The 25,790-nt window shown below is 36.1% G+C and overlaps 1 protein-coding gene across 1 annotated transcript in view; it reads left to right on the forward strand.

Annotated features, from left to right (window-relative positions):
* Nucleotides 1-25,790, forward strand: part of TCERG1L (transcription elongation regulator 1 like) — a 60,627-nt gene that overhangs the window by 11,521 nt on the left and 23,316 nt on the right. Inside the window, exons 3-6 of the mRNA XM_029283364.1 lie at nucleotides 2,626-2,720; nucleotides 3,423-3,511; nucleotides 13,947-14,101; nucleotides 24,501-24,567. Of these exons, the coding sequence (XP_029139197.1) occupies nucleotides 2,626-2,720; nucleotides 3,423-3,511; nucleotides 13,947-14,101; nucleotides 24,501-24,567 (406 nt within the window). The remainder of the gene's footprint in view (nucleotides 1-2,625; nucleotides 2,721-3,422; nucleotides 3,512-13,946; nucleotides 14,102-24,500; nucleotides 24,568-25,790) is intronic.

Consider the following 25,790-nt stretch of genomic DNA (forward strand, 5'->3'; position numbering starts at 1 on the left):
TTCTGACAAATAAAGCTTAAACATTAAACACCACAAAAATAAAATAAAAAGTGGCCAAAGTCTCAAGGGTTTGCCACATCTTTCGTAATTCTCATATCCTTGTGGCCTTTAAAGCATGAATACTGAAATCTCATATGATTTTGGACTTTTTTTTTTAATAAATCATTCCTGTGAGCTGGAATGTCTTCATGCTTAGGAGTCATAAAGACTACATGCAACATGACATGCAGTATATTTGCTAATACTTACATTAAATGTATCTGTGAAGGAACCCATTATTCTAAATACCATTTGAACATTGTGAAACTGTGTGAAGAGAGGGAATAGAGAAAACAAATGAAATATCTCTCACGCCTCCCCCTCCTATGCATTGATTTACCTGTTACTCCAATATGAGTAACTTACAAGAGTGAGAACCTTATAGTAACTCACACCAGAGCAGAAAACAGCCTGGTCTCTCTCTCTCTCTCTCTCTCTCTCTCTCTCTCTCTCTCTCTCTCTCACACACACACACACACACACACACACACACACACACACACACACACACAACAGGTGTTAAGAGTCTTTATTGAGGCTTCCAAGCCTGAATTAATATTCCCCAGTAATTCCCTTTGCCAGCACCAGCCCACCCCCAATGAGTTCAACAGGCTACACAAAAGAAGCCAGCACTAGTCCACAGTGCAAAGATAAGGCAACTACCTGAGGCAAAGGCAGGTCTCATGGAAAAGGCGAGTCTACAAGGCAAAGGCAAGTCCACAAGGCAAGTCCAGAATTCAAAAGGCACGATCCAAAATTGAAGGCAAGAATCATGACAGCTGAAGAATACACAGCAAGGAAACAAACACGTTGTTCCCAGCATTGTTTTACTCTCCTTGCTGAGCTAAATAACTGCTTCCTAATGCAGCCCATCAAGACAGGCAAGGCTGCCTCCTGGCAAGTAGCCTGGCTGATATTTGTTGTGCCTGCCTCCTCTCAGCCCTACATGCAGTAATGGGATTCAGCCGGTTCACACCAGTTCGGTAGAACAGGTAGCTAAATTTTGTTGAGTTTGGAGAACCGGCTGAATGCACACTGCTTCTGGAAGTCCATTCTAGGCCTGGGAGGCCTGAAGGAGGCCTCCCAGGCCTAGAATGGCCCACTGGAAGTGCGTGGATGCCACTACTGGAAGTCCATTCTAGGCCTCGGACACCCAGGCCTCCATCCACATAGAGAACTGGTTGTTCAGGTATTTGAATCCCACCACTGCCTACATGCCATCAAGTTGGGTAGGAAGGAGGCATTCCACTGACCAGCTGCAGCTGCGCCTCTTCTGTCTCTAACTTAGCCAGCTGCTGATCTGATTGCTCCCCCTGTGCTCCTCCCTTCCACTCCTGGCTCGTAACTCTCAGCTGCCTCCCCTCCTAACCTGCCCATGACTGGCTCATCCTCCTCTGAACTAGCATCTGGAGAGGTGTCTGGGGAAGCATCCAGGTAATCATACACAGCCTTTCATTGATGACTGTGGAACTGCCCTTCAGTTTTCTTGGAGTAAAGTCACTTTGGAGAACTTTTTAGGCTAACCCTGGTTAGATGAAATCAGCAATACAAATTATGGAGACCTGCATTTTGTGAAACACTGTCTTCCCATTATTTAGCTATTTGCTATGCAATAAATACTTTAGATAAGTTTTAAAACTGGATACAAAAAGTTAAAAAATTAAGCTTTTTAAAATTCACATGCTATCTCTTCCTGGTGGATTAATGACACATTAGCTGCAAGGGTTTTAAAATCAGTCTGATTAAAGCTCTTGACATGGATATGTTTGGTTTTCTGAGGCTTATTTATTTTTAGAAAGATTAGGAAGAAATTCAAGTTTATTTTCTGATCATTGGGGCAATGCCCTCCATTTTGCAAAAGTGTCTGCCTGCCAACTTTCTGACAATTATCTCATCCCAGAATGGATCTGTTTGTGGAGTTAAAATGAAATTAACTAGCCTAAGGCTATGTTACTTGTATCTTTTTATTTGCACTTGAATTTTCAAAATTATGAATGGGATTTCGTTTCTGTGTGCACAGCTGATATATCAGTCAGGCAACAGAGCCCTCAGCCATTCTTTCTATGAAATCAGAGATCTGTCCAGAAAACCATTGGCAAAGTAAAGAGAACAGAGTTTAATGTACTGTTTGTTTGTGTGTGTGTGTGTGTGTGTGTGTAGTGGGGAGAAGGGGAACAAAAAAATAAATACTCAAATGATTTTGTAGATTCTTTTAGAAAAATGGGTTGTTTTCATTCAGTAAAAGTCAACATAGCAACTTCAAAACCAGTATTTGATTTTAACAAGTTTAAGCCCACACGCCTTAAAGTCACCTAGTTTGAGAAACACTGGTTTAGACTGAATTTTTCAATTCCCTTTTTATCAATACACATAGCATAATTCATTATTGTCAGTGATGATTAACAAATCATTTAATAATAAGCTTTGAAGTTACTGAAAATCTAATTTTGAATTATAGTACATGTACTGATTTTGGAAAAAGAACATATCTTTCTAAATGAGGGTTTCTGCTTTTTTTTAATCTCAGATTTAAAGATCCTCCAAATGAGATAGAAGATAGGTTATCGATTTGTTTTGTAATTGCAGATAAAGGGAAAGAACCAGACAGGACATCCTGCCCGCCAACCCTAATTTTACATACTGAAATGAAGAATAAGCCAACAGAAAATAAAAATGAGAAGGTTAGTTTCCTATTGTTTAATTCTGAGTTGAGAAAGACATTGATTTTGTCCATAAATTTCTCCTGCAAGGTATATCCCCCCCAAATCGGCATATTCAAGAGTTTGTTTCTCTATCCTCCTGCTTTGCTTCATCTTCTAAAATCCCTAGAATCTGTAACTATCATTATTGAGATGATGGGCAAAATGTAAATTATGAAAACTGCACTGATCGATAAGCTCCGCAAAACTGAGCCATATATCCAGAGATCCAGTTTGGTTTACTGATTAGGGTGTCAGACTAAAAAGAGGGAGGTTGTGAGTTCTAGTCCCTCTTTAGCCATGAAACCCAGCTGGACGATTTTGGACCATTCACTGTTTCTCAACCCAATCCACCTCACAGGGTTGTTGTTGTTGTGGGGAAAATAGGAGGAGGAGGGTATGCACCAAGCAGTTATCTTTTAGTCAGTCAGACTTCTCTGTCTTATTATTCAGGAATGGCCAATGCAAAACTCATCCATGTGTTGATGAAACCCAATTCCCATAATCCTGTGATCAGATATAAAATTAACTGTGAACTAGTTCTATGAAATAATATTATGTGTAATACCTTTACCTCATTGAGGAAAAGTGTAATATAACAAATAATATGCTTGTTAGAACATAAATAAAATGTGTAGTATAATAATGTCCTTGGCTGATTAATCTGGTTTTTTTTTCCTGAAGACTCATTCTTTAAAACTACTCCCAGATGATGAAAACAGTTCAAATGGCAACAAGCCTGTTGCTTCTACTCCTGTTCCAGGATCTCCCTGGTAAGTACCCTCTAGGAATGATATTTTTCCATTATTTGGGCTATTGCCAAGTATAAATTAAAGATCTGCTATATCCTTGTTAGCTAAAGAAAAGGAGAAATGTAATGGTTATTGGCTATTATCCAATGTTTAACATTTTTCTTCAGAAACTGACACCTTGAATATATCTCAGTGCCCTCACAACTGCACAAATCAATGAAATTCTGCTCCATCCCTTAACCTGACACTGTTGCAAATCTGAGGTGCAATATCAATGATGTAAAAAGGACATTAAAGAAAATATAACCTGAAATTTAGGAAGTATTCCTGATATGCTTAAATAGAAGGCTGAGTCAACCTTGAGCCAGTCAGGATCGAACTTCTGGCAATGGGCAGAGTTAGCCTGCAATACTGCATTCTAACCACTGCACCACCATAGCCCTTGAAATCCTTGTATTGGAGTCAAACAATTCAAGTTATAATCTCTTAGTTTGCTCAGTATCTACAAATGGGCACACATCTAGATATGATAGGAAGAAAATAGCTAAAAGGTTAAAAACTACACTATACAGCTTTTTAAATTTTGTATTTTATGGATATTATACTGTTTACATTTTGACTCTGTAGACTTTTATAAGTATTTGCCCACTGAACATGGGCTGATATAGTAGAACCCAATCCAACAATACTGATATCACACTAGATTGGTTGATAGCCTGATCCTAATGTTATTTAATGACAGTCCCAAGGTTTAATGGAATTTAATTCCATACAAATGTTTAAAAGATTGCAACTTCAATCCTAAATGTGTCATTCAACTTTTTTTGCACATGTGTGTTGATTAAGCAACAATTTTTGTAGGGCTTTTGTTTTTCCCTTTATCCTTTCCCTCCCCCAACCAGGAAAAATAGTGGATGGATATTTTGATGCTTTTTAGTATTTTTGTAATACAGTTTTAATTTGTTTACTAGACTGAGACTGTAAAAAATACGTATGTTCACTAGTCAGAAGGCAGCAGTAATACAGCATTCTGGTAATCTGCTTCTATTTGGTTTATACCTGGATTTAAAAAATATTTGAGAAGAATTTATGAAACGTTCCATTGTTAATATGCTCCAATTCCTCATGACTATAATGTACTGTATATTGTTTTCTTGGCCAAAATATAAATTCTTCCCCTGCCTTCCCACCTTTCCAGACCAGTTTATAATCTGGAAAGTTTATTGGCCTCTCTTCTAAGTAGTAATTAGATTAGACCCTGCTTATCTTTTTCAAGAAAAGCTAAAATTGGTTAGACATTTGCAGTGGTTTAAGGGCTTTCTAAACATGTCCCTATTTTCCTGTCTGAAATATTGGAGTATAGATATTACTGTTCTTTGAATTATCACTACTTTGAACTTTATCTCTGAAGTTCATAAGCAAAGCTCTGGTAAGCTCACTGACATTGCTGGCAAATCAACTACTTCAAGAGCAGGAACCCTAAATCATTTAGCAGCCATAAGGATGCCTTGTGAAGTTCATGTTTTTATTCTGCAATTCTTTTTTACTTGCTGCAGTACAGATCTGAGCATCTGTATTGGCTGAATAAAACTAGTTCAAAGCCAGGAGTTAGCGACTCTGTCTGGTGCCAGGAACCATGGAAATAATCTTGAACAGTTGGGTCTTCATCCCTCTCACAATTTATGAGATTGCCAATTCTTACAAGCCTGGATCTCATTACATTTCATTTGAGAAGGTTGAAATTTCATGTGGATTTACCTGAATTTGTCAAAACATGAACTTTAGTATTGCATATGAAAGCTCTTGAGATCCTGGCTATTTGGTTTGTTTGTTTTTATTTTAAAAAATAATTCCCAGGATGTGCAAAACTTTGCAAGACTGTATTGGAGAAAATTGCTCTATATTCACCCAATACAGAAATGGTTATAGTCTTTGGGCAGGATTGATAGGCTGAAGATTAAATATTATGTGGGGCCTTGAAAACAAATTACATATTATGATATCAAAAGATTTGTGCTTAAAAGATAACTTGTTAGTTTATATTGGTGCTTTATAATATGATCTTAATATATTTATTTTGAAATGCAAACTGAATTGCTGCTTATATCCAATTGAATACGGTCAGTATTGTGTTAGCTTTAGAAGCATTTTATATACAAACCTCGGCCATTACCTCCATTTTTAATTAGTGTTCTGTCTTTGAACAAATCACTATATTTTTGCATTTAGATAATTGAAAACTTTATTATGCCAAATATGGACGAGCTGGGAGATGAGTCTGATAATTTTTAAATTAAATGTCAAATTGGGTTAGTAATGGGAAAGTGAAGAGATTTCTAGAGGGAGCTGCCATTTGGATCCATTTTAAGCACCTCTCCAGGGATATTCACTAGGTCTTTCAGTCCGATGTGAAAATGGGCCATTTCCATTTCAGCTATTACCTTGCTTTTATTAGATAAATGCCTAAGCTTCAGCTGGCCCAGTGGTAACAGTTCACACAATGAATGTATTTGTAGCTGGAAATGAATTCTACCATCATCTGGGGAGATGGAAACTGTCTGTGATATAGGCCAGACTTTGGGATTTCAGGAATGGGAGAAAAAAAATGAATAGGGGGAAGATTCTGAAAGGCAGGTGTTCAGGAGTTTTATTTAAAGTGTATGCAATTTCAAGTTTATTTTGAATAGGTCTCTAACCTAACCCCGCAATTTTACAAGTTTGCATATTTCTGCCTTACTCTGAGCCCCAAGCAGTAATTATAAGCAAATGTTTTGCAATATAACAAAATACATATGAAAATGCACTACAAGGCCCTTGACAGGCAAGTAGGTGCTTTCTGTTTGCTGTTTAGTGAGCTCCTGCATTCAGCTTTAACATTTTCAGGAATGCAAAGATCTTTCCAATTATTTCTGCAGAATTCTGAGGCTCAGCTGAAGTGCTTCTTCAGGACACTTCTCTGTACAAGCAAACAATTTTTAGTGAGGATAACATTTTTCACTTATTTTGAGTCAAATTCCAGCAAAACAGTCGGTCATTGTGCTAGGGAAGAGTTACTGCTCATCTACATTCTCCATTGTTTCAGCTTGTTTCGTATACAGTGAGATTAGCACTTGCCACAGCATCTCATTTGATTGTTTATTTAAGTTATGGTCAAAGGCTGATGTTCATTCTTTTTAAGCATTTGATTCAGAAGAACTATTACCTTAAAGCTGGAAGAGACAAGAACTGCAGATCTTCAGATTTCTTTCTGGTTCAAAATAAAATCCAAGATGGAACAGAATTTCATTCTTAACTCTTCCCAACTCTCAGGCTCCCTGGATCCAAAATGGCAGCTTCCACAAACCAGGAAGGCTCTATTTAGTATTCTCTGGATTCAGGAACAATGTGCAAGCAAGGATATACGAAGCATGAAATTTCTCCAATCCTTATCTGCAAAATTCAATTTATCCTTGACATTTTCAGCCTGGAGTTGCCAGGCACACGGGAATTATGGGACCATCTACAAATGCTGAGCATTTGTCCATCTTTGCTTATCCACACATCATGGAAAGGAAATTCCTTTTAAGATCCCTTTCAATTATTGTCAAATATGGAGGGAAGAATTGGTTCTAGATTGGTTCTGCTTCTTTAAATCTCCTTATTCATTTTGCTAGTCTACCCTAGCTCAATTAATTAAAAAGAGAGAATTAAATTATTTAATCCCCCATAGCAGCTGGTCCTGTAGCAAAACCTATATGCAGAATGTGGTCTCAGTAATACAATCTGAGGCCTGGGCTCCTCCCTCTCCATTTTAACAAGTACATCCTGCTTATTTAACTCACTGTGAGCTTCACAGGAGAGAGATTTTCTAACCACATGCAAATGAATGAATGAATGAAGCTGACACTTAACAACCAGGCATCTGGGAGACATAACAATTTATGACTGTCAAACATGTTGAGAGGGACAGAATCAAATTTGGCTTGGCTTAGCTTGGCAATGAACCAAACCATTTACTGAATTATTTGGGAAATGGCTTTACTTATTTCTAAGTCAACCCAATGCTATCTATACATATCATTATCTCTAAGTGTTCTGAATCCTGTTGTCTTATTTTGGATACACATCTGTAATTATGAAGAATGTAGGTATTTTTTTTGGTAGCTTCCTACAATCAAATGGTTCCTGGGTGGCTAAGGCTCAGAGTAGAATATTTTTAGTAATTAAATACTGGCAATCAAAGGAGTGCAATAAATAAAATTACAATAGTCATTCTCCAAAATAGAAAGGGTGGATTTTTTTTGCAACCAAAGTCTTAATAGCTTAAATATTTCTTTCAAGGATGAGTGAGCATGTATGACATATTTGCCTCTCTCTATTCACCCAAATGCTGGGGGATGACTGATACCATAGTTGCCCATCTGGCAGGTACAGATAAAATATTATCAAAATATGCCAAGTCTGCATTTCTTAAGCATCCCTGCATTCCTCCTGGGTTTTATACTCCATCTAAAAGAAGAACTCAGCTAGAAAGAATGTGGTCATTTGTTAACAACACAATCTCTATTTTTATATAATAATGTTATTAAAGTTTATAGTTATACTAGTAAAACCTAATGCAAATTAAAGAAAGATAGAAGAATAAAAAGATGCAAGAATGAAAAAAATGAAAATAGAAAAAAGAGAAAAGAAAAGTGATTTTCAACTTTTAACACAAAAATAAAAAATTTAGTAACTTAGCATCTCCTCTTTAAATACAACAGACGATGTCTTCTTCCCATAGCTCAATAATTTATATATAATTTATAAACAAATTATATTGTAAAGTATATAATTTATAAACAAATCCATCAAAAATTCAGCAAAAATGATGTCAGCAAAAGTCCATTAAGGGCTATGAGAAATAACACCAAATCTATTTTAACCTTAATCAAATAAACCAACTTTATATTCCTTCCTTTTACTTCTAACAATTTTAATATTTATTCCATTCAAATAGTGCCCTAGAATTAAATTTCATTTCATTTTTCCTTTGTCCCTTCTCACAAGATTTTTCAATATAAAAGCCTCTTTTGTAAATCCAATATAGCAAAATTATCCACATCACTCTCTTGGTTTATTTTTTATATCCCTTTTAATTATTACATTACATGCTTTCTATGTCCAATGTAGCATCTTTTTCCATGGTATACTTATAAACCCACTTTCAGTTCAGTCTTGATCTTGACAAGTAAAACTTGTTCCTTTTCCATAATATCTTTTAGACCAGGCATGTTAAACTGCCGGCCCATGGGCCGGATGCGTCATGCCAAAACTGTGCCCACCCATTACCAGCAATGGGGGAAAAGTCCTGATATGTCACGTGACGTCACGTGACGTCGTGAGTTTGACATGCCTGTTTAGACACTCCCTCTCCAAAGAGGCAGATATCTTTGTTGACACTATTAATATGAATTTCTGAGTCCATTTTAAAAAAATTGTTCCATTCTGCAATTGTAAGTTCAGTTTATATGTTCTTCTCCTTTAATTGAAATTGTAAATCCTTCTAGGGTCTATTTATTTAAAAAAAAAATCTTACCTTATGTTTTAAAAAAAGAAAAGAAAAGCATTTTCCCATGGGAAGAATTATTTATAGTTAATTCCAAAATCTTATTTCAAATTTATTTTAATTCTTAGTTCATTTGTAACTTTCTAATATCAAAGTTTTAATCACCCTTTTGCTATTTATTCTAAAATATTTTAAAGTTCTTAAACTTGTAGTTAAAACTTCTTTTGCAGACTATTGAAGGAAAACCCATCCAGTACAATCAAATATGCCAATCCAAGTTTCTAATAGCTGAAAGGAAGTTAACAACTAAATTCCAACAATAATTAGAGAAGGAAGCATGCAAATGTAAGGTCTTTTCAAAGGAATCGACCTAAGTTTGAGCAAGTTGACTATTCCTTCTTCTCCATGAGCTCTTAGCCCACCCAAAATTTATATCTTGTGGTCTGCTCATAAGAAACAATTATGTGGAACAGTTGTGGACAAAGCTCTTCATTCTTTGCTAAGGTCATCTTCATTCTGCCATTTCTTTTTCAGAAATACCTTTTACAATCTTTATTGTTATTGTTAACTTGTAGGACTACTGATTTGGATTCTGGGAGTATAGATAACTCGATATAGAATCATATTATTCACAGAGGCTTTCATTAAATCAGTAGAATTAACATTAGCCCCCACTGATTCCCTACACTTGCCTTCTGCACAAAACTAATTTTATTGGACAAGTGGACTTGATATGCATAGAGAGTAAAGATACTGTATAAGAAAAAAAATCATACTTGATGTAAGGGAAAATCTGTACTCTTGATTGAAAGTGATGGTAATAACATGTGTTTATTATTCATTAGTGGCATTCAACATACAGTCTAGGCTTCAGCCTCTTTGCTGTGTATCATTTGATATTTATTGTAGCCAAGACAGTAATTTAATATTTTGTTAAATGAATTAAATAATAAACACTTAAATTAATGTATTCCCTGCTCCCAACGCTTCTCAAATGCTAGCTTGTTGGTGGGCCTGTTTCCATTCATAGTTTTTTGGCTTCTTGCTCTTTAAGCTTTGTACAACTTGACTGTGATCTACTATGAGCCAAAAGCTGGGTCAGTAGTGCATGTTCATTTTTGAAGATGATTAAAAGGTGATATACTGCTGATATACTATGAGTCATATCTCTAAAACACAAAGAATCAGAAGCGGCTTTTTTTCTAAATGTTATTACAACAGTTAGGGAAGAAGCATACACTATTTGTAATAAGATATTTTCCCCTCTGTACTTTTTATTCAAAAATAGAAAGTTACATATTACACAGTAGGTAATTGAAAATTGCTTCAAATAATTCTTTTTAGGTATTTCCATCAATACGGAATTAAGTCATTAAGTAAGTATTGTGTGATAATTAAATCATCTTCCCATTGCTTAATCTCCTTTTACCTTGTTGATAGATAGATAGATAGATAGATAGATAGATAGATAGATAGATAGATAGATAGATAGATAGATAGATAGATAGATAGATAGATAGATAGATAGATAGATAGACGGACGGACGGACGGACGGACGGACGGACGGACGGACGGACGGACGAACAGACAGACAGAGATTTACTTGAACATAATGTTATGAGAGTTTTCTTTCTTTCTGTAAAGCCAGTCCCAGCTAGTATTGATTAGAATGGGAGAGATCAAACCCCCAAAACCCTGTTTCTGGTGTGTGTCAAAGCTTGACACTTTCACCCCTCCTGTTTAACATCTACATGAGGTCATTGAGGAAAGGCATCTATCCATTTGGAAGATCATACATCAATTCAGTATGCTGAGGATAATCAGATGAACATTTTAACTCGTTACCAATCAAACAATCCTGTCAAAATTTTGCCATAGAGTTTGTAGCCTTTTGGGAGGAAGCAGATGGGGGCCTGAATGGGGAAGAAAAATCTCAAGGTCAGCCTAACAAGACCAGGTAACTTTCAGTTTTTTGTCCTCCTGGTTCTGGAGATTTCCCACTTTTAATTCTGAGTAGGGATGCTCTGCCTGCTCAGAACCTATGCACAATTCGGAGGATCTTCCTAAACTCCATGCTCCTGCTTGAGAAGCAGGTGTCAGTTGTGGTTAAGAAGGACTTTGCACAGGTTCAGTTTATTTTCCAGTTATGTCCATTCCTGGTTAGAAAGGTGCCCCTCACGGTTGCTTATGCTTTAATTACCTACAGTTGGATTTCTACAACCTGCTCTACATGAGGATTCCCTTGAAGAATATCTAGAATATGCAGCTTGTACAGAATACAGTAGCATAAGAAGTGATGGACAAGCATTCTTGTAGCCATGTAGCAACCCTACAGCATGAGCTACACTGGTTTTTACTTGGCTTCCAGATACTGGTTATGATATATAAAGCTCTCCATAGTGTAGGGCCTAATAACTTGAAGGACCGATTGTCTCCCATGGTATCTATTCATTATATTTATTCTGTCAGTATTATCCTGATCTGGGTCCATTGATTAAACGGGGCCATCTTCTAGGACCCCAGAGTGGGCCATCTCTGTCACTGCACTTGTTTTTTGAAGAATATTGCACTGGAAATCCACATGGCCCCTACCTTGTCTTGCGGTATATCCAGTCTAGTGATTCAGGCAGATTATTTTTACTGGTGGCTGCTGTGGAGGTATGGTATATATGTGTGTGTGTTGGTGGCTTCCTTCCATATGGCAGTTAAAATTTATGCTCTCTTGTATTTTATTTTATTTTTTACATTTTACTGTGTTTTTAGTCTGTGGAGCCATCCAGAATCATCTGGCAGTTGGCAGCATAGAAATATGACTAATAAATAATAAAGTTGTATTTGTTCCATAAACCCTCTTGGGCTTCATGTTTTGTACAAATTTTATGCAACATCATTTTCAAAAAAACAATTAATCTTTATTTTCCAGAGTTCAATGTTTAAATTCTGTTATAGTGAATCAACAATTAAAATTTGAAAGTAAACTTTCATATTTTTGTGTAACTTGGTAACTTGCTTTTAGATTAATTTCTTTTCCACTAATTCTGTCTCATTTTATTTTATGCACTCTATGTTGTTGTTGTTCAGTTGCTAAGTTGTGTCTGACTCTTCCTAACCCCTGTGGATCATAGCATGCCAAGCTCACCTGTCCTTTTTTGTCTCCCAGAGTTTGTCCAAAATCATGTTCATTGCATTGAGGACATTATCTAACCATTTCATCCTCTGCTGTCCCCTTCTCCTTTTGCCTTCAGTCTTTCCCATCATCAGAGTCTTTTCCAACAAGTCCTCTCTTCTCATTTGATGGCCAAAGTATTTAAGCTTCAGCTTCAGTCATCCGTTCTTTCAAAGAACAGTCAGGGTTGATTTCCTTTAGGATTGACTGAATTGATCTCCTTGCAGTCCAAAGGACTCTCAAGAGTCTTCTCCAGCACCACATTTCAAAACCATCAGTTCTCCAGCACTCAGCCTTTCTTATGATCCAACTCTCAAAGTCATACCCACATACCCACAGAGAGACACTAACATAAATTGCAAGGGTTTTGCATGACCATGATTTCGGTCTAACAGCTTTAAATCAAGAATATGATTCCACATTTTAAGATAATTTAATTCATTTGTTGAGAGTATAAAGATATCTCCAGATGCAAGCACATATGGTCATGGAGGGGCCAACTAACTTGCAGATCTGTAAAGCTGTAAGAACCCTGCATATACAATATTAGTGAACAAATAGTTGGTATAAACATTGGATTTTTAGTGGGATCCTATTTCCCTTGTTAATTCAGTGAATCATGGAAAGAAAGTATTATACAAATCACTATATTATCATTCCACATTTAAAACATCCTCGCTTTTTTCCAAGACTATAGGTCTAAAATTTTTCATGTAACAACAACAATTTTTCAAAATAACAACAACAACAAACAAGACAGTCTTCCATATGCCAGAATCAAATAGCCTTGTTGGAATAAGTATTCATTTGAATTATACTATCAAAATAAGAGTTGGTTGTCTTAAACACAAATAATTAGCATATCAAAAATGAATTAAGCAATGAGGATGATGACAGTTCTGAGTGCAGCAATTCTCAAATAATTGTATGTTATACATTTCAATGAAATTAATTATTGCCTGTAACGAGAAAGATCTAATTGTGTTGGTGTTAATTAGAGCTATTTGTGCTGATATCATGGATCCTGAATCTCCTGGTTTCCGATGTGTTACTGTTCGGTCTCCACATTCCATCTGCTCTCAGTATTTATTTTTGAATTACTATTGCCATTAAAGTAACATTAATTGTGAATACTGTTTTCTTAACATATGTGTAGCGATAATGAAACAATTTATGAGGGTGCAAATATATATACTTTCTAAGGTTTTAAAATAATTGAAATATAGCTATGAGGAATCTTTTCTTACCAGAAGCAGGGAAAGTGATTAAGACTTTTGTTGCTGTTCTATTCCACTGATTAAATTTGCCCCACTTATAAAGCTGTTTGCTCAGTAATGTGCAAATTTTCATTGCTTAAGAAAATAACAACCTGTAGAAGTCAATTCTGATTGAAGAAATAGGACCATGGAAAATAAGCAGTTCATCTCTTTGCCATTGTTCTGAACAATAATGTGAGATAGCAAACAATTGCTTGTATGGCAAGCAGTGAACAAAGTGGTTTGCTTAGTTGTGGCTTATTCAGTAAACCTAGGATCACAGAAAACACAGGACATAATCTATAGATTGAAAGATGCAATAACTGGATTCACATAGTACAATAAAACAAAGCTAAGAATAATATTAGCATTAATGTATGAATCTTGGCCAATGAATTAAATTATAGTTCATCTACTGGTAAATAGCGAATCGTCAATGCAATTATTTTATTTTTCCTGAACTGTTTCTAAAATTCTCTCTAAGCCTAGTTTATTAATTGAAATAGGTGTATAGTCTGGACTGGAGATGATCGAGTCTTCTTCTTCAACCCTACAATGCAATTGTCAGTATGGGAAAAACCAGTGGATCTAAAGAACCGCGGTGATATTAACCGGATCATTGAAGACCCACCTCATAAACGCAAACTGGAAACTTCAGCAAGTAACTAATGCTGTGATTATTTTGTCTATTTAAACTTAAAGAGTATCTGAAAATGCCGGTCATTACATTTACGGGTTAAAATGTTGAATGTTTATTTCGTATTAGTCTTAATTGTGATTATTAGACGCTCTTTCTCAAAGTTTTGATTTCAGCAAAAGATCCTGTTCATTATCTCTAAAGCAGGGGTGGAAAATGATGGCTCTTTTATGACTTGTGGACTTCAACTCCCAGAATTCCTGAGCCAGCCATGCTGGCTCAGGAATTCTGAGAGTTGAAGTCCACAAATCATAAAAGGGCCATGCTGGCTCAGGAATTCTGGGAGTTAAAGTCCACAAGTCATAAAAGGGCCATGCTGGCTCAGGAATTCTGGGAGTTGAAGTCCACAAGTCACAAAAGGACCATTGTTTCCCACCTCTGCTTTAAAGATATGACACTAATGATTTGGGATCAGGTTATCTGATAGATACCATAGTTTCGTATGAACTAACTTTGCTATTGTTAGTATCTTATTCATTTCTACACCAGCAAATATACAAGTGATAGGATAAGAGATCTAATCCTCTTACTGAAATTACACCTGTTCTTGAATTCTTTCTTTCTCTCAATAAAATAGTTCCTTCCTTTAGAATGAGGTGGGTAGTTAAGATGTTTTTTACTCCACTTTATCCCTCCAGAATGTTTCTCTTATTCTGAAAGTAATTTATTTTTATGTAAAGTTGCCTACATTAGCAGACTAGATAAGATAAGATAAGATAAGATAAGATAAGATAAGATAAGATAAGATAAGACAAGACAAGACAAGACAAGACAAGATAAGATAAGATAAGATAAGATAAGATAAGATAAGATAAGATAAGATAAGATAAGATAAGATAAGATAAGATAAGATAAGATAAGATAACCTTTATTGTCATTTTTATACTGTGGGCACAATGGCACACATCAAAAATGAAATTTAGTTGCCCGCTTTCAAAGTAAAACACATACATGATACACACCTAAAACTACAAACAAAACTATAAACAAATCTAACTGTAAAATGTGTGAGTGGAGGCATATCCATGACTTTATATTTCAGAGATAGAAAACCTTTGATCTCTTAAGGGCCATATCAAGTATTTGTTTTATAGGCTGAACACCACACTATAAAAGAACAACTTCCACTAGCCAGTTCTTGGAGAATTTTTTTTTTTAAAAAAAGCATTATAATGCTGCCTTGGATCTTTGGAAGGCTCCATTTATCTCCTTGAAAACCTGTCTAAACTTCCAAAGACTGGAAAGAGAAGGTTTTGGACTGTGCCCACTTTGATAGTTACATGTGATCCCTGATTCTTTGTAGTCCTTGTATTCTCTGTGTTCAAGTATTATATTACTTCTAGCACTTATCTGAATGTATGTCTGATACTAAAGATGTTTACATGGAAATAAGTTCCCATTCAAAAGGAGAAGTGCCAAAGTGTGCAAATTGTTAGCTGAAATGTGCCTTATTTGTTAGCTGTAGCTTTTTCTACATTCGTATTTCACTTGTTTATATTAGAAAAGCCTGTGCATAACTTGTTTCATCCAAATGCGATATTGACCATTCTGCCCAGGAGATCTGTCTTGCAATAAACTATTATTTAACCCAGCTGTAGAAAGCAAATCTCAAAGATCCATCTCACTGGATTGATGGACGATTTGGCAGAAATGTAGGTACTTGCATTCAAATAGGGTGTTGTTAGTCAATCTTCTCCCACCAGAGACTTCTTAAATACATCTTTTTGCTTTAAAAAGAGTTCTGGCTGTCATGCTGACATGTATTACAAAATCTGAGTATATGGAGGAAATCAGCAGGGATGAACAAACCTGCAGTACTTGTTTATCTTCACTGAGGAAGGAAGTATCCTTCAACTTAGCTATTGTGACTTTCTACATGTGCAACAGTACCCCTGGCCCTAAACATAGTGTTCTCACCCAGATGGTCAAGGGAAGCCAGGCCTCTAGGGAGTCCTTTATTGCTCTCAATAAATGTTTCAGCAAATGACCAGTACTGCTACCCCATGCTACCCTGAAGGCAGCTACCCTCAGTCCCCCACACCACAGCCCATATATTACCAGGGAAGTCCACAAGGAAAAGTCCAGACATAAGACAAATGGCAGTCCTCACGGCAACAACAAGGTACAAGGCAAAGGCAGTTCTGAAGGTAAAGCAAAGCAAAGGGCAAAAGCAGTCCACAAGACAAGGGAAAGATAAAGCACAGTCCTCAAAGCAAAAGGCAACAAGCAGTCGTTGAAGCAAGACAAAAAGGCATGAGTCAAAGCCAGGGGAGTGTAATCCAAAACAAACAATTGTTCACCTTAAGTCACTCTACTGCAGGTGTTCCTTGTGAAGAGTGGCGGGGCAACCTTCTGCCAAGTAGCTTTGCAGCCCTTCTCTGAGCTTGCTTATGCTATGGTCTCTGTGCCCTTGGATGGAGTGTTGCCTGTGTCTAAGAAGGCAGGCAGCTCTCCGTCTGGTCAACCACTTCCCCCAATGCCTGAGGGGCCTGGGACAGCATTGTCCTCAGCCTATGGCCTCTCCAAACATGCCAAGGGACATGTGCCATCCCTGTCGGATGGTCCCGGTTCTAACTCCTCCTCATCCTCTGAACCGGACTTCAATGGGGCCATGACACATGGTCATATCATCATCGTCATAATCATCATCATCATCATCATCATCATCATCATCATCATCACACTTTTTTTGCAGGTGCAAGGTCTGCTTTTTTGGATCAACAAGTGCCATTTTGTGCCATCAAGCACACTATCCGGATCTAACTGAGCTTTTTTCATGTCCACATTTATTATATCTTGCATCTTTGCTTCAGCCTTCCATGTGGGCGCATGCCATTTATATTAAAATGGAAGGCTATATAGACAACAGTGTAGGGTGCTGCTGGTCGTACATGACCATACCACTATAGCCATTTCTCCTGCATTTTCTCTGATATTGCCAGGGCACCCATTTGCCTGGCTCTAAGCATGGTATAGTAATATATGTGGAGGTTCCTCCACAGAAAGTCCAGCACCAACTAAAAAATTCCTTCCTCTTCCAGGGATGTATTTACTAAACTCCATCTCTCCATCATATGCACAGGCCCTTGAAGGTGACAAGTCACAAAAAATCAGATACAGGGCTTTTGAAGACAGCTGTATCACAACACGAGTTTCATTTTAAATACTGGGGAGAATGTTTTTGCACATTTTAATCTGAAATTTCACGAGCCATATTTGTTCTAATTGAGGGTTGGAAGGCAAGAGAGAAAATTCCATTCCTTAGGAATGACATTGAAGTCAGGAATGGCATGCATCTGCTGAGAGTTTATGGTGGACAAAACAAGGTGGAATTTATGGCTACAGTTAGTTCTCGACTTATGACCACAATTGGACTGGAATTTTCAGCTGCTATGTGATGCAGTTATTAAGTAAGTCATGACATTACTGGATCTGATTTTATGTCCATTTTTATTGTGAAATTACACAGTTGTTCAGTGAATCTGGCTTGCATCGTTGATTTCATTTGCCGAGCCCCCAAATCCCAAATAGGTCTGAGATGCAACAGTGGTAACTTCGAAGACATGTTGTAAGTCACTTTTTTTTAGAGATCATTTTATCTTTAACCTGTCATTAAACAAATAATCATAAGTCAAGGACTATCTGTACTGCTTTGCGCAATGTATGGCCGAGAAATTTTTGGGCTGTGTTTTTGTGCCTGAAATAAATAGGGAGTTACCAAATAACCGATAAACTGATTATATGCCATCACATAAGTGTTGATTCTTAGCAACCACATGGCTAGTTGAAAAATAATACTGCACTGAAATTTACTGTCTAGGTTCCAATTGATTCTTCCCCAGATGAAAGAACCTTTTGCTCATTTGTTTGCTTGTTTGATTTTTCTCATTCACCGAGTGCTTTAAAAGTTCCTTAGGAATTTATTTGGATCGATTTTTTAAAGTTTATTTCTTCATTTAAAGATAGCAGAAGGTGCTGTTCTTTTGGTTTCTTTCCTTCCCTGTCACACCCCTTTCCCTAGTTGTATCAGCATTTCTGAATACCACTCTCTAAGTAGTAGCTTATAGCTACATTTCTCTAAGTATGCAAATAGTTTTTAATAATTTTTAATTCATTGCATAAGTACTCTAAGTAAGCCATGTTAAAATTCTTGCTATTGAGGCATATGTTGATTTTGTGCAAAGTTGATATTAATATTATTTTAAACTTTCATTATGCTTATTAAATGAAGGGGGAACTAAATTTGACAAAGCATAATTATTTTTTAAAAAATATTATACCTCTTCCATGGCATATATGCTTAAAACTCAGGAATGAATAGAAAATGAAAAACTGCTTCACAATGATATGAGAATTCATGTTCATTGATATTCACAAAGGTGTTGTTAATTTCATTTAGTGGAAACTCATTGTGTTTTCTCGATAATTGATTCCACTACTTCTGAATGAAGGATTTAAGGTAGGTAAGGAGTAGGTTAGTCTTGCGATAGAATATTCCCTTCCTTATAACTCCATTCCATATCACTCTCCCTTCTCCATGTTTTCCCCTTTCTTCCAACAGTTAGCAATTCTAGGTCTATTGACTATGCATGACATTCTTTGATGTGTTTTGGGTTCATCTACAGACAGTTGAATTCTGCTGCTACTTTACTCCTGTGTGTGGATTGTGCTGTCACATTAGGCAGACATTTTTTTTCTCACAGTTGTGAAAGAGTTTAAAAAGAAAGCAGGAGAAAAATGTTGAGGAGGCAAACTGCATGCTGAATACTTAGGAATGATGGTCTACTTTAAAGAAATAGATGACAATTTTGATCTACTTTTCAAAGAGGGCTTTGAATAACAGGAGTTTTAGAGCTTAAGGAAGTTTTGAACTTCAGTCAGAATCGGTAAAAGCAGGTCTTTGTCTTGTTCTGTTTTTGTAGCCTGTCTTTTAAGAGGTCCTCCTTGAGGAATCAGTCTGGAATATTGTTTCCTGTTCTGGGAACTACAGTTCAAAAAGGACAATAACAAATTGGAGTAAGTTCAGAAGAGGATTACCAAGATGGTAAAGGTCCTGGTAACCAAATCCTAGGAGGAATGATTAAAGGGTCTGGGTATTTTTAGCCTGAAGAAGAGACAATTGGTGAGACTTATGTTAGCCGTCTTCCTATATCTGAAAGGATAATACATAGAAACAGTGCTTTTTTTCTAAAAAAAAAAAAAAGGTGCCAGAACTCACACATGTCATACAACCGGCCTCACCTACCCTACAAGGTTCCATCCAAAAAAAGTGCCGGAACTCCGTTCTGGGCGTTCTATGAGAAAAAAAGCCTGCATAGAAAAGAGAGTGGACTTAATTTCCTATAGGTCCAGAGTGCAGGACCAGAATCGGTGGGTTAAACCTACAAGGATGGAGTCTTCAGGCAGAGGCTGGATGGTCATCTGTCAGAAATTCTGTAGTGGACACTCCAGCATTGAACTAAAGCTTTGATTAGCTTGTCTATGCTCCTTTTTAATACTATAAATCTGTGTGGATTCTTTCATTATATGCTTTTCTGAAAGAAACCCTTTCTTCAGGATTCTATGTCAAAGCCTGTTTGGCTCCTGAGAGAATTAAAAATTCACAGCTGGAAGCTGTTGAGAAATAGCCCCTGAAAATGGATTAAAAGATTGATTGGGTCTGTACTGAATGAGACTTAATCAGAGGAAAAAGAAAGAACAATGGATTAAAGCAAAACAAAACAACAAGACTCCTGAGGGACATAATGTCTCTTGAAGTAATACATTAGGAAAAAGATTAGCATGCTTAAACTAGGGCCACAAAACAGTATCTGGAAAGAAAGAAAGAAAGAAAGAAAGGAAGGAAGGAAGGAAGGAAGGAAGGAAGGAAGGAAGGAAGGAAGGAAGGAAGGAAGGAAGGAAGGAAGGAAGGAAGGAAGGAAGGAAGGAAGGAAGGAAGAGCAAACCAGTAGCTGGAATCACAATCAAAAATTTACCTTTTTCTTTGCTGGTATCTAGTGGTGATCTGGATTTTTGCAGCTCAAAACCAATAGCCCTGCTTAAGCAATTACTCATGACTTTTAAACTTTTGCCTCATTGGTCCACATAATGTATTATTACTCAAATGACTGAATGTCTAAACAAACAAACATGTTTCTTAATTGCAAATAATTGGATGTTTCAATCTTATCTCTCATTCATTCAATAATATTCAAATACGAGAATTAGCCTAAAATATCTGGAAGCTTGAGAAGAAATAACATATCTCTCACATTCTCCTTTACAATCTCTAGGACTTGGTTCAAAATTAGAAGAGGTCTGTAGCATTTCAGACTAATAAACGTTATGAAAAGGTAAAAACTTTCATGAGCCAAAGCTCACTTCATCAAATGTATGAAGTAGCTAAATTGTTACAGGATTTCAAATAGGATGAGACAGGGGGAACAGAAGGGAAAATAGGATGGTTATGTAAATACAGGTCCCTGGTGAGTACCTTATCAATTAACAATTGTAATGTGTTAACATTTTCTGAAATAGTCTGAAACCTGTTGGTCTATGTTGGTGCTGAAATTGCATTAGGAATAACAACAACAACAACAACAACAACAACAACAACAACAACAACAACAATAATAATAATAATAATAATAATAATAATTTGAATGTTCAGTTGACTGAGGTTCATGTTTAATGAATAAAAGATAATAATAATAATAATAATAATAATAATAATAATAATAATAATAATAATAATAATAATAATAATAATAATAATAATAATAGAGTTGGAAGGGAACTTGGAGGTCATCTAGTCCAATCCCTTGCTCAGGCAGGAAACCCTATACCATTTCAGACAAATGGCTGTCCAGTCTCTTCTTAAAGACTTCCAGTGTTGGAGCATTCAAAACTTCTGGAGGCAGGTTGTTCCACTGATTAATTGTTCTGACTGTCAGGAAGTTTCTCCTTCATTCTAGGTTGCTTCTCTTCTTTTTTTACCAGAATGAATACTTTGAGATCTGTGATGAAATGAGTGTTGTGGGAGGCTGAAATGCTTGGATATCACATTGCCCTTGTTTTGGGTTCTGAAGTCAAACTTTTGTCCATTAATACTTTTTGTTGAAGTTTGGTTTATTATATTATATAAAAAAGGAGATTGAAGACAAATGATAGCATTTATCATAGTTGAGAGCAAGTATGTGAAAACTTTCTAATCTTGAGTGGAAATAAACAGACATCTGAGAGCATACCAACATGCAAGGTTGTGTTGTTTCTTGTTGCTTCTAAGAATCTGATTCAGGTTAGGTATTTTTAATATGTATCAGGTATGAGCCTGCCACCCATTGCCTGAGAAAGTGCAGTGGCATTGTCCAGTATGTGCTGCAGCTTATTAATAATACCTTTGGATGACTTGATTGTGAGCTGTAGGTAACAACCAGTGATATTTTGCTGATCTATTTTTGTGATTTGTCTTTTAATATGGGATCTATATATTGATCCCATTGGATAGGTAGTACAGTTTACTGAATCTATAGATGATGGATTTGGGGGTGTATTTTAGATGGAAGTCTCAAACATGTTGGTCTGCATAATGATGTGTTGGTTTCCTGAGGAATGTTGATGTCTATACATCTACAGGTAATCCTCGACTTACAACAGTTAGCTGCCAGATTGGGCCCTATACTATCAAGCATCTGCACTAACATGGATAAAAGAATGGGTAACGCTTAGACATAAAAGATTACTATTCCTAGAAGGACATGATCTACAACTCGGATGGCATGCCTTCTTATGGTATGGGAATAATAAAATACATAGATACTTTCAAAACCACGATAAAAGAAACACACTGCTTCTAGAATGGGAAAAAGTAAAAGTGAAAATTTATATGAAAATACCTGGATGGCTTTCAACAATGGAAGCGTTTGTTCACCTAAACTTAATTAACTATAAAGACATTTTGAATACTGAAGGGAAATTAAAAACCAGACAAGAACTAGAGGAACAGGGCATTGATTTATCATGGTGGCCATACCTGCAAATTCAAACGAGATATGAAAAAGATGTTAAAACATCTGGATTTTACAAAGAACAGACAGAATTTGATCAGATATTATTTTTCAATTGATGAAAAATTGATTAAGAAACTGTATAAGTATATGTTAAGTTGAAAGATGGAAGAGGAACAAGTTAAAGAAACAATGATAACATGGGCAAAAAACCTTGGGCATAACATAGAGTTAGAAAACTGGCCAAGCCTTTGGGAAAGAAATTCTAAAATAACAAAGGCAGTGGCTTACAGGGAAAACCTATATAAAATGTTTTACAGATGGCACTTAACACCTGTGAGGTTAGCAAAAATGTTTAAAAATATGTCTAGTAATTGTTGAAAATGTAGACAAAAACCAGGCACATATTATCATCTTTGGTGGACATGCCCTAAAGCCAAAAGATTTTGGTCAAGAATACATATATGGTTAGAGAAAATTTAACAACTGCAGTGGTTCACTTAACAAATATGGCAAGAATAGTCATAAAATGGGACAAAACTCACTTAACAAATTTCTCACTTAGCAACAGAAATTTTGGGCTCAATTGTGGTTGAGGACTACCTGTATTGCATAGTTTTATTGTGACATCAAGGAAGTGGGCTTCTCTGTTATTATATCAAAATTAATGGTGAGGTAGAAATCATTTAGGTCATGCTAGTATTTGATGAGAAATAGTATTCAGTTGCTAAGATAGGATGGATGGATGGATGGATGGATGACATAGATTAGTGTCCTCATTCAGAGATTCACATTATTTTCCCCTTCATTTTTCAGATAACTTTATATTTATTTAACCTCCCCAGAAAGCAATGATTTTACATTGATAAATGATACCAAGTTAAGTTGGGCATTATTTACAAATGTTTATGTATTGCTTTGTTATTCTTTGTGGCCATTAAAAAAATAGTCTCATTGTATCTTTTCCAAGATGGAACAGCAGATTTCATATTTCTTATAAAGTAAATGGGTAACCTTTATATATTTGCTATATTGTTCCTAACTATTTTCTTCTTAAACTCAATTTAATTCTACTGTAGAAAGTAGGCAATTCAAGGGCCTTTTGACTAATATCCTTTGAAATTGTTTGCTTTCCATAGCCTTCTGATTCAAGTTATTTGTCCTTACTCTGAGAAAATAACTTTTAAGTGTATACAATGTTTTTCTTTCTAGACATTTTTAGATGCCTATGTGGTGATAAAGATTTTATAGCTATTTAATGTCATATTCTTGTGGAAAATTAGGTCCAATAAGTCAGAGCATACTTTTATGCACATTCTTTACACCTACAGAATGTGTCTTTGATGGAGTAAGACCAATTAGTGCTCTTTAGAAAGATTCTTGGGATACAAGCATTCCAAATTCTTGGAATTTAAAAGCAGCATGATTGTATCTTTGGATAAAGATTAAACAAGATTCTAATCATTCTGAGATTAGAGTTTTATTAAAATGTTGGAAGTGTATTAGCAAAAAATGGCTTATCAGTGATGAGCTTATAACAACTATTGATTGTTACCATAATTTCAGGGTTACATTATTGGATGTGGGGCCTAACCTCTTTCCTCTTACTTTGGGTTGACTTGTTCAAAGAACTATTTGTTGATTGTTGCAGAGTTTATACATTGTAAATTTACAATGAATACAATGTGGCTCTTGTTTATCTGTTTATCTTTGAATTTCTTCATAGTGCTTGCAAATCATTTCTGAGGATGTTTACTTTTCTACAGAGCTTTTCTAAATGAGAGGACTGTTTTTTGAGGATAATAAATCCTTGAAAGAGGATTCATAGAATCAGTTCACCATTGGGGTCCTAGAAAAATGTTAAAATGTTGTTACTCTCCTTCTATCTGGTGTACCATTCCCATGCTTGAACCTGCAAAGACTGTTTACCTGTTTGCTATCTATATATGTGAAAAGAATGTGATTGGTTTCACAATCAAATCAGCTCATTATCAACCCTGTTTTTATTTGCCAAGATTAACTAATGTGCACATAGATAACATTACTTGTGCATAATCCTTGCTTCCAGATGTGCTGGACTACATTTCCTTAATTCCCAGCAAGTACTAAAACTATAACACTCTAACCTGTTAAAAAGAGAATTAGAGAGATAAGGAAGAAAAGGGAGGTATAGTTGTATGTAATGCACATAACTTTAGAAAGAGGTCTGAACTAAATAGTGAGAAGAACAAATTACAACTGACTTTTTAAATCATTTGTAATGGTCAGAGAAAGGGAAAAATTAGAAACTGAACCAACTTTAATAAAACAAAAATTAAACTGGCTGATGTGGTTGGTTTAATGATGTATTTGCCACTAACTACTTTGTTTCCTTTTAGCAGATAAAGATGGCACAGATCCAGAAGATATGAGTGATGACAGCAGCATCAAAACAAAGAGAAACAAGTAAGTCTTAACAGTATTTAAAAGAAAGAGAGAGAGAGAAGGAGAAAGCCAATCATGACAAAATAAATTCCTCCTCCTCCTCCTCCTCCTCCTCTTCCACCACCACCACCACCATCTTAGGCACAAAGATACAAGTCATGATCAGACCTACACTGCATCCAGTTTTGGTCACTATATTATAAAAAAGATGTAGAGACTTTGGAAAAAGTGCAGAAAAGAGCAACAAAAATGGTTAAAGAGCTGAAGGCTAAAACATATGAACAATGGTTGCAGGAATTGGGTATGTCTAGTCTAGAGAAAAGAAGGACTAGGGGGCGACATGATAGCAGTGTTCCAATATTTGAGGGCTGCCATAAAGAAAAAGGTGTCAACCTATTTGCCAAAGCACCAGAAGGCAAGACAAGAAACAATGGATGGAAATTAATCAAGGAGGAAACAACTGAGAACTAAGGAGAAATTTCCTAATAGTGAGAATGGCTTGCCATCAGAAATTGTGGGTGCTCCATCACTGGAGGCTTTTAAGAAAAGTCTGGACAGCCACTTGTCTGGAATATATAGGATCTCCTATTTGAGCAGTGGGTTGGACTCCAAGGTCGCTTCCAACTCTGTTATTCTGTTATCTACAAAGATGCTCCAGAGCTGTAGTACATCATTCTAAAAATGAAATACAGTATCCTTCTGAAATTTTGAACTATATTGAGTCCTAAAATTTTCCTAATGTCAGATTCAGAGAATATAAGGATTGGGAGGTCCCTTCAAGATAATCTAGTCCAAATTCCTACTCAGTGGAGTAACTTCCATAAAACACCATCTCTGACAAATAATCATCTAGGCTCTTTTTAAACATCCCCAGAAAAGAAAAATACTACCTTCTAAGATACTTTGTGCCATTGATGAATAAATGTTATTGTTGGGATTTTTATTTTGATATCCAATCCAAAATAATTTCCTTATAATTTAAAGCTTCTTGCTGTGTCTTTTGGATGCATTGTATAACTGAGGGAAAATGCAAATATATACATTGTTCACTGATTCAACCCATTACATTTAGATGATTGATAGAGAGATATAGATAGACATAGATAGATGGACAGACAGACAGATAGATGATAGATTATTTCAGTTAAGCACCCCCACCCCCCCGCTGGTCTACATAGCTGGAAAGGTTGGGAAACTCTGATATATATTATTCACTAGGAAGCTAGAAAAATGAGATGAGTTCT

Source organism: Protobothrops mucrosquamatus, unplaced genomic scaffold (genome assembly GCF_001527695.2).
Source record: "Protobothrops mucrosquamatus isolate PMUCROS unplaced genomic scaffold, P.Mucros_1.0 scaffold62, whole genome shotgun sequence".
Classification (NCBI taxonomy): domain Eukaryota; kingdom Metazoa; phylum Chordata; class Lepidosauria; order Squamata; family Viperidae; genus Protobothrops; species Protobothrops mucrosquamatus.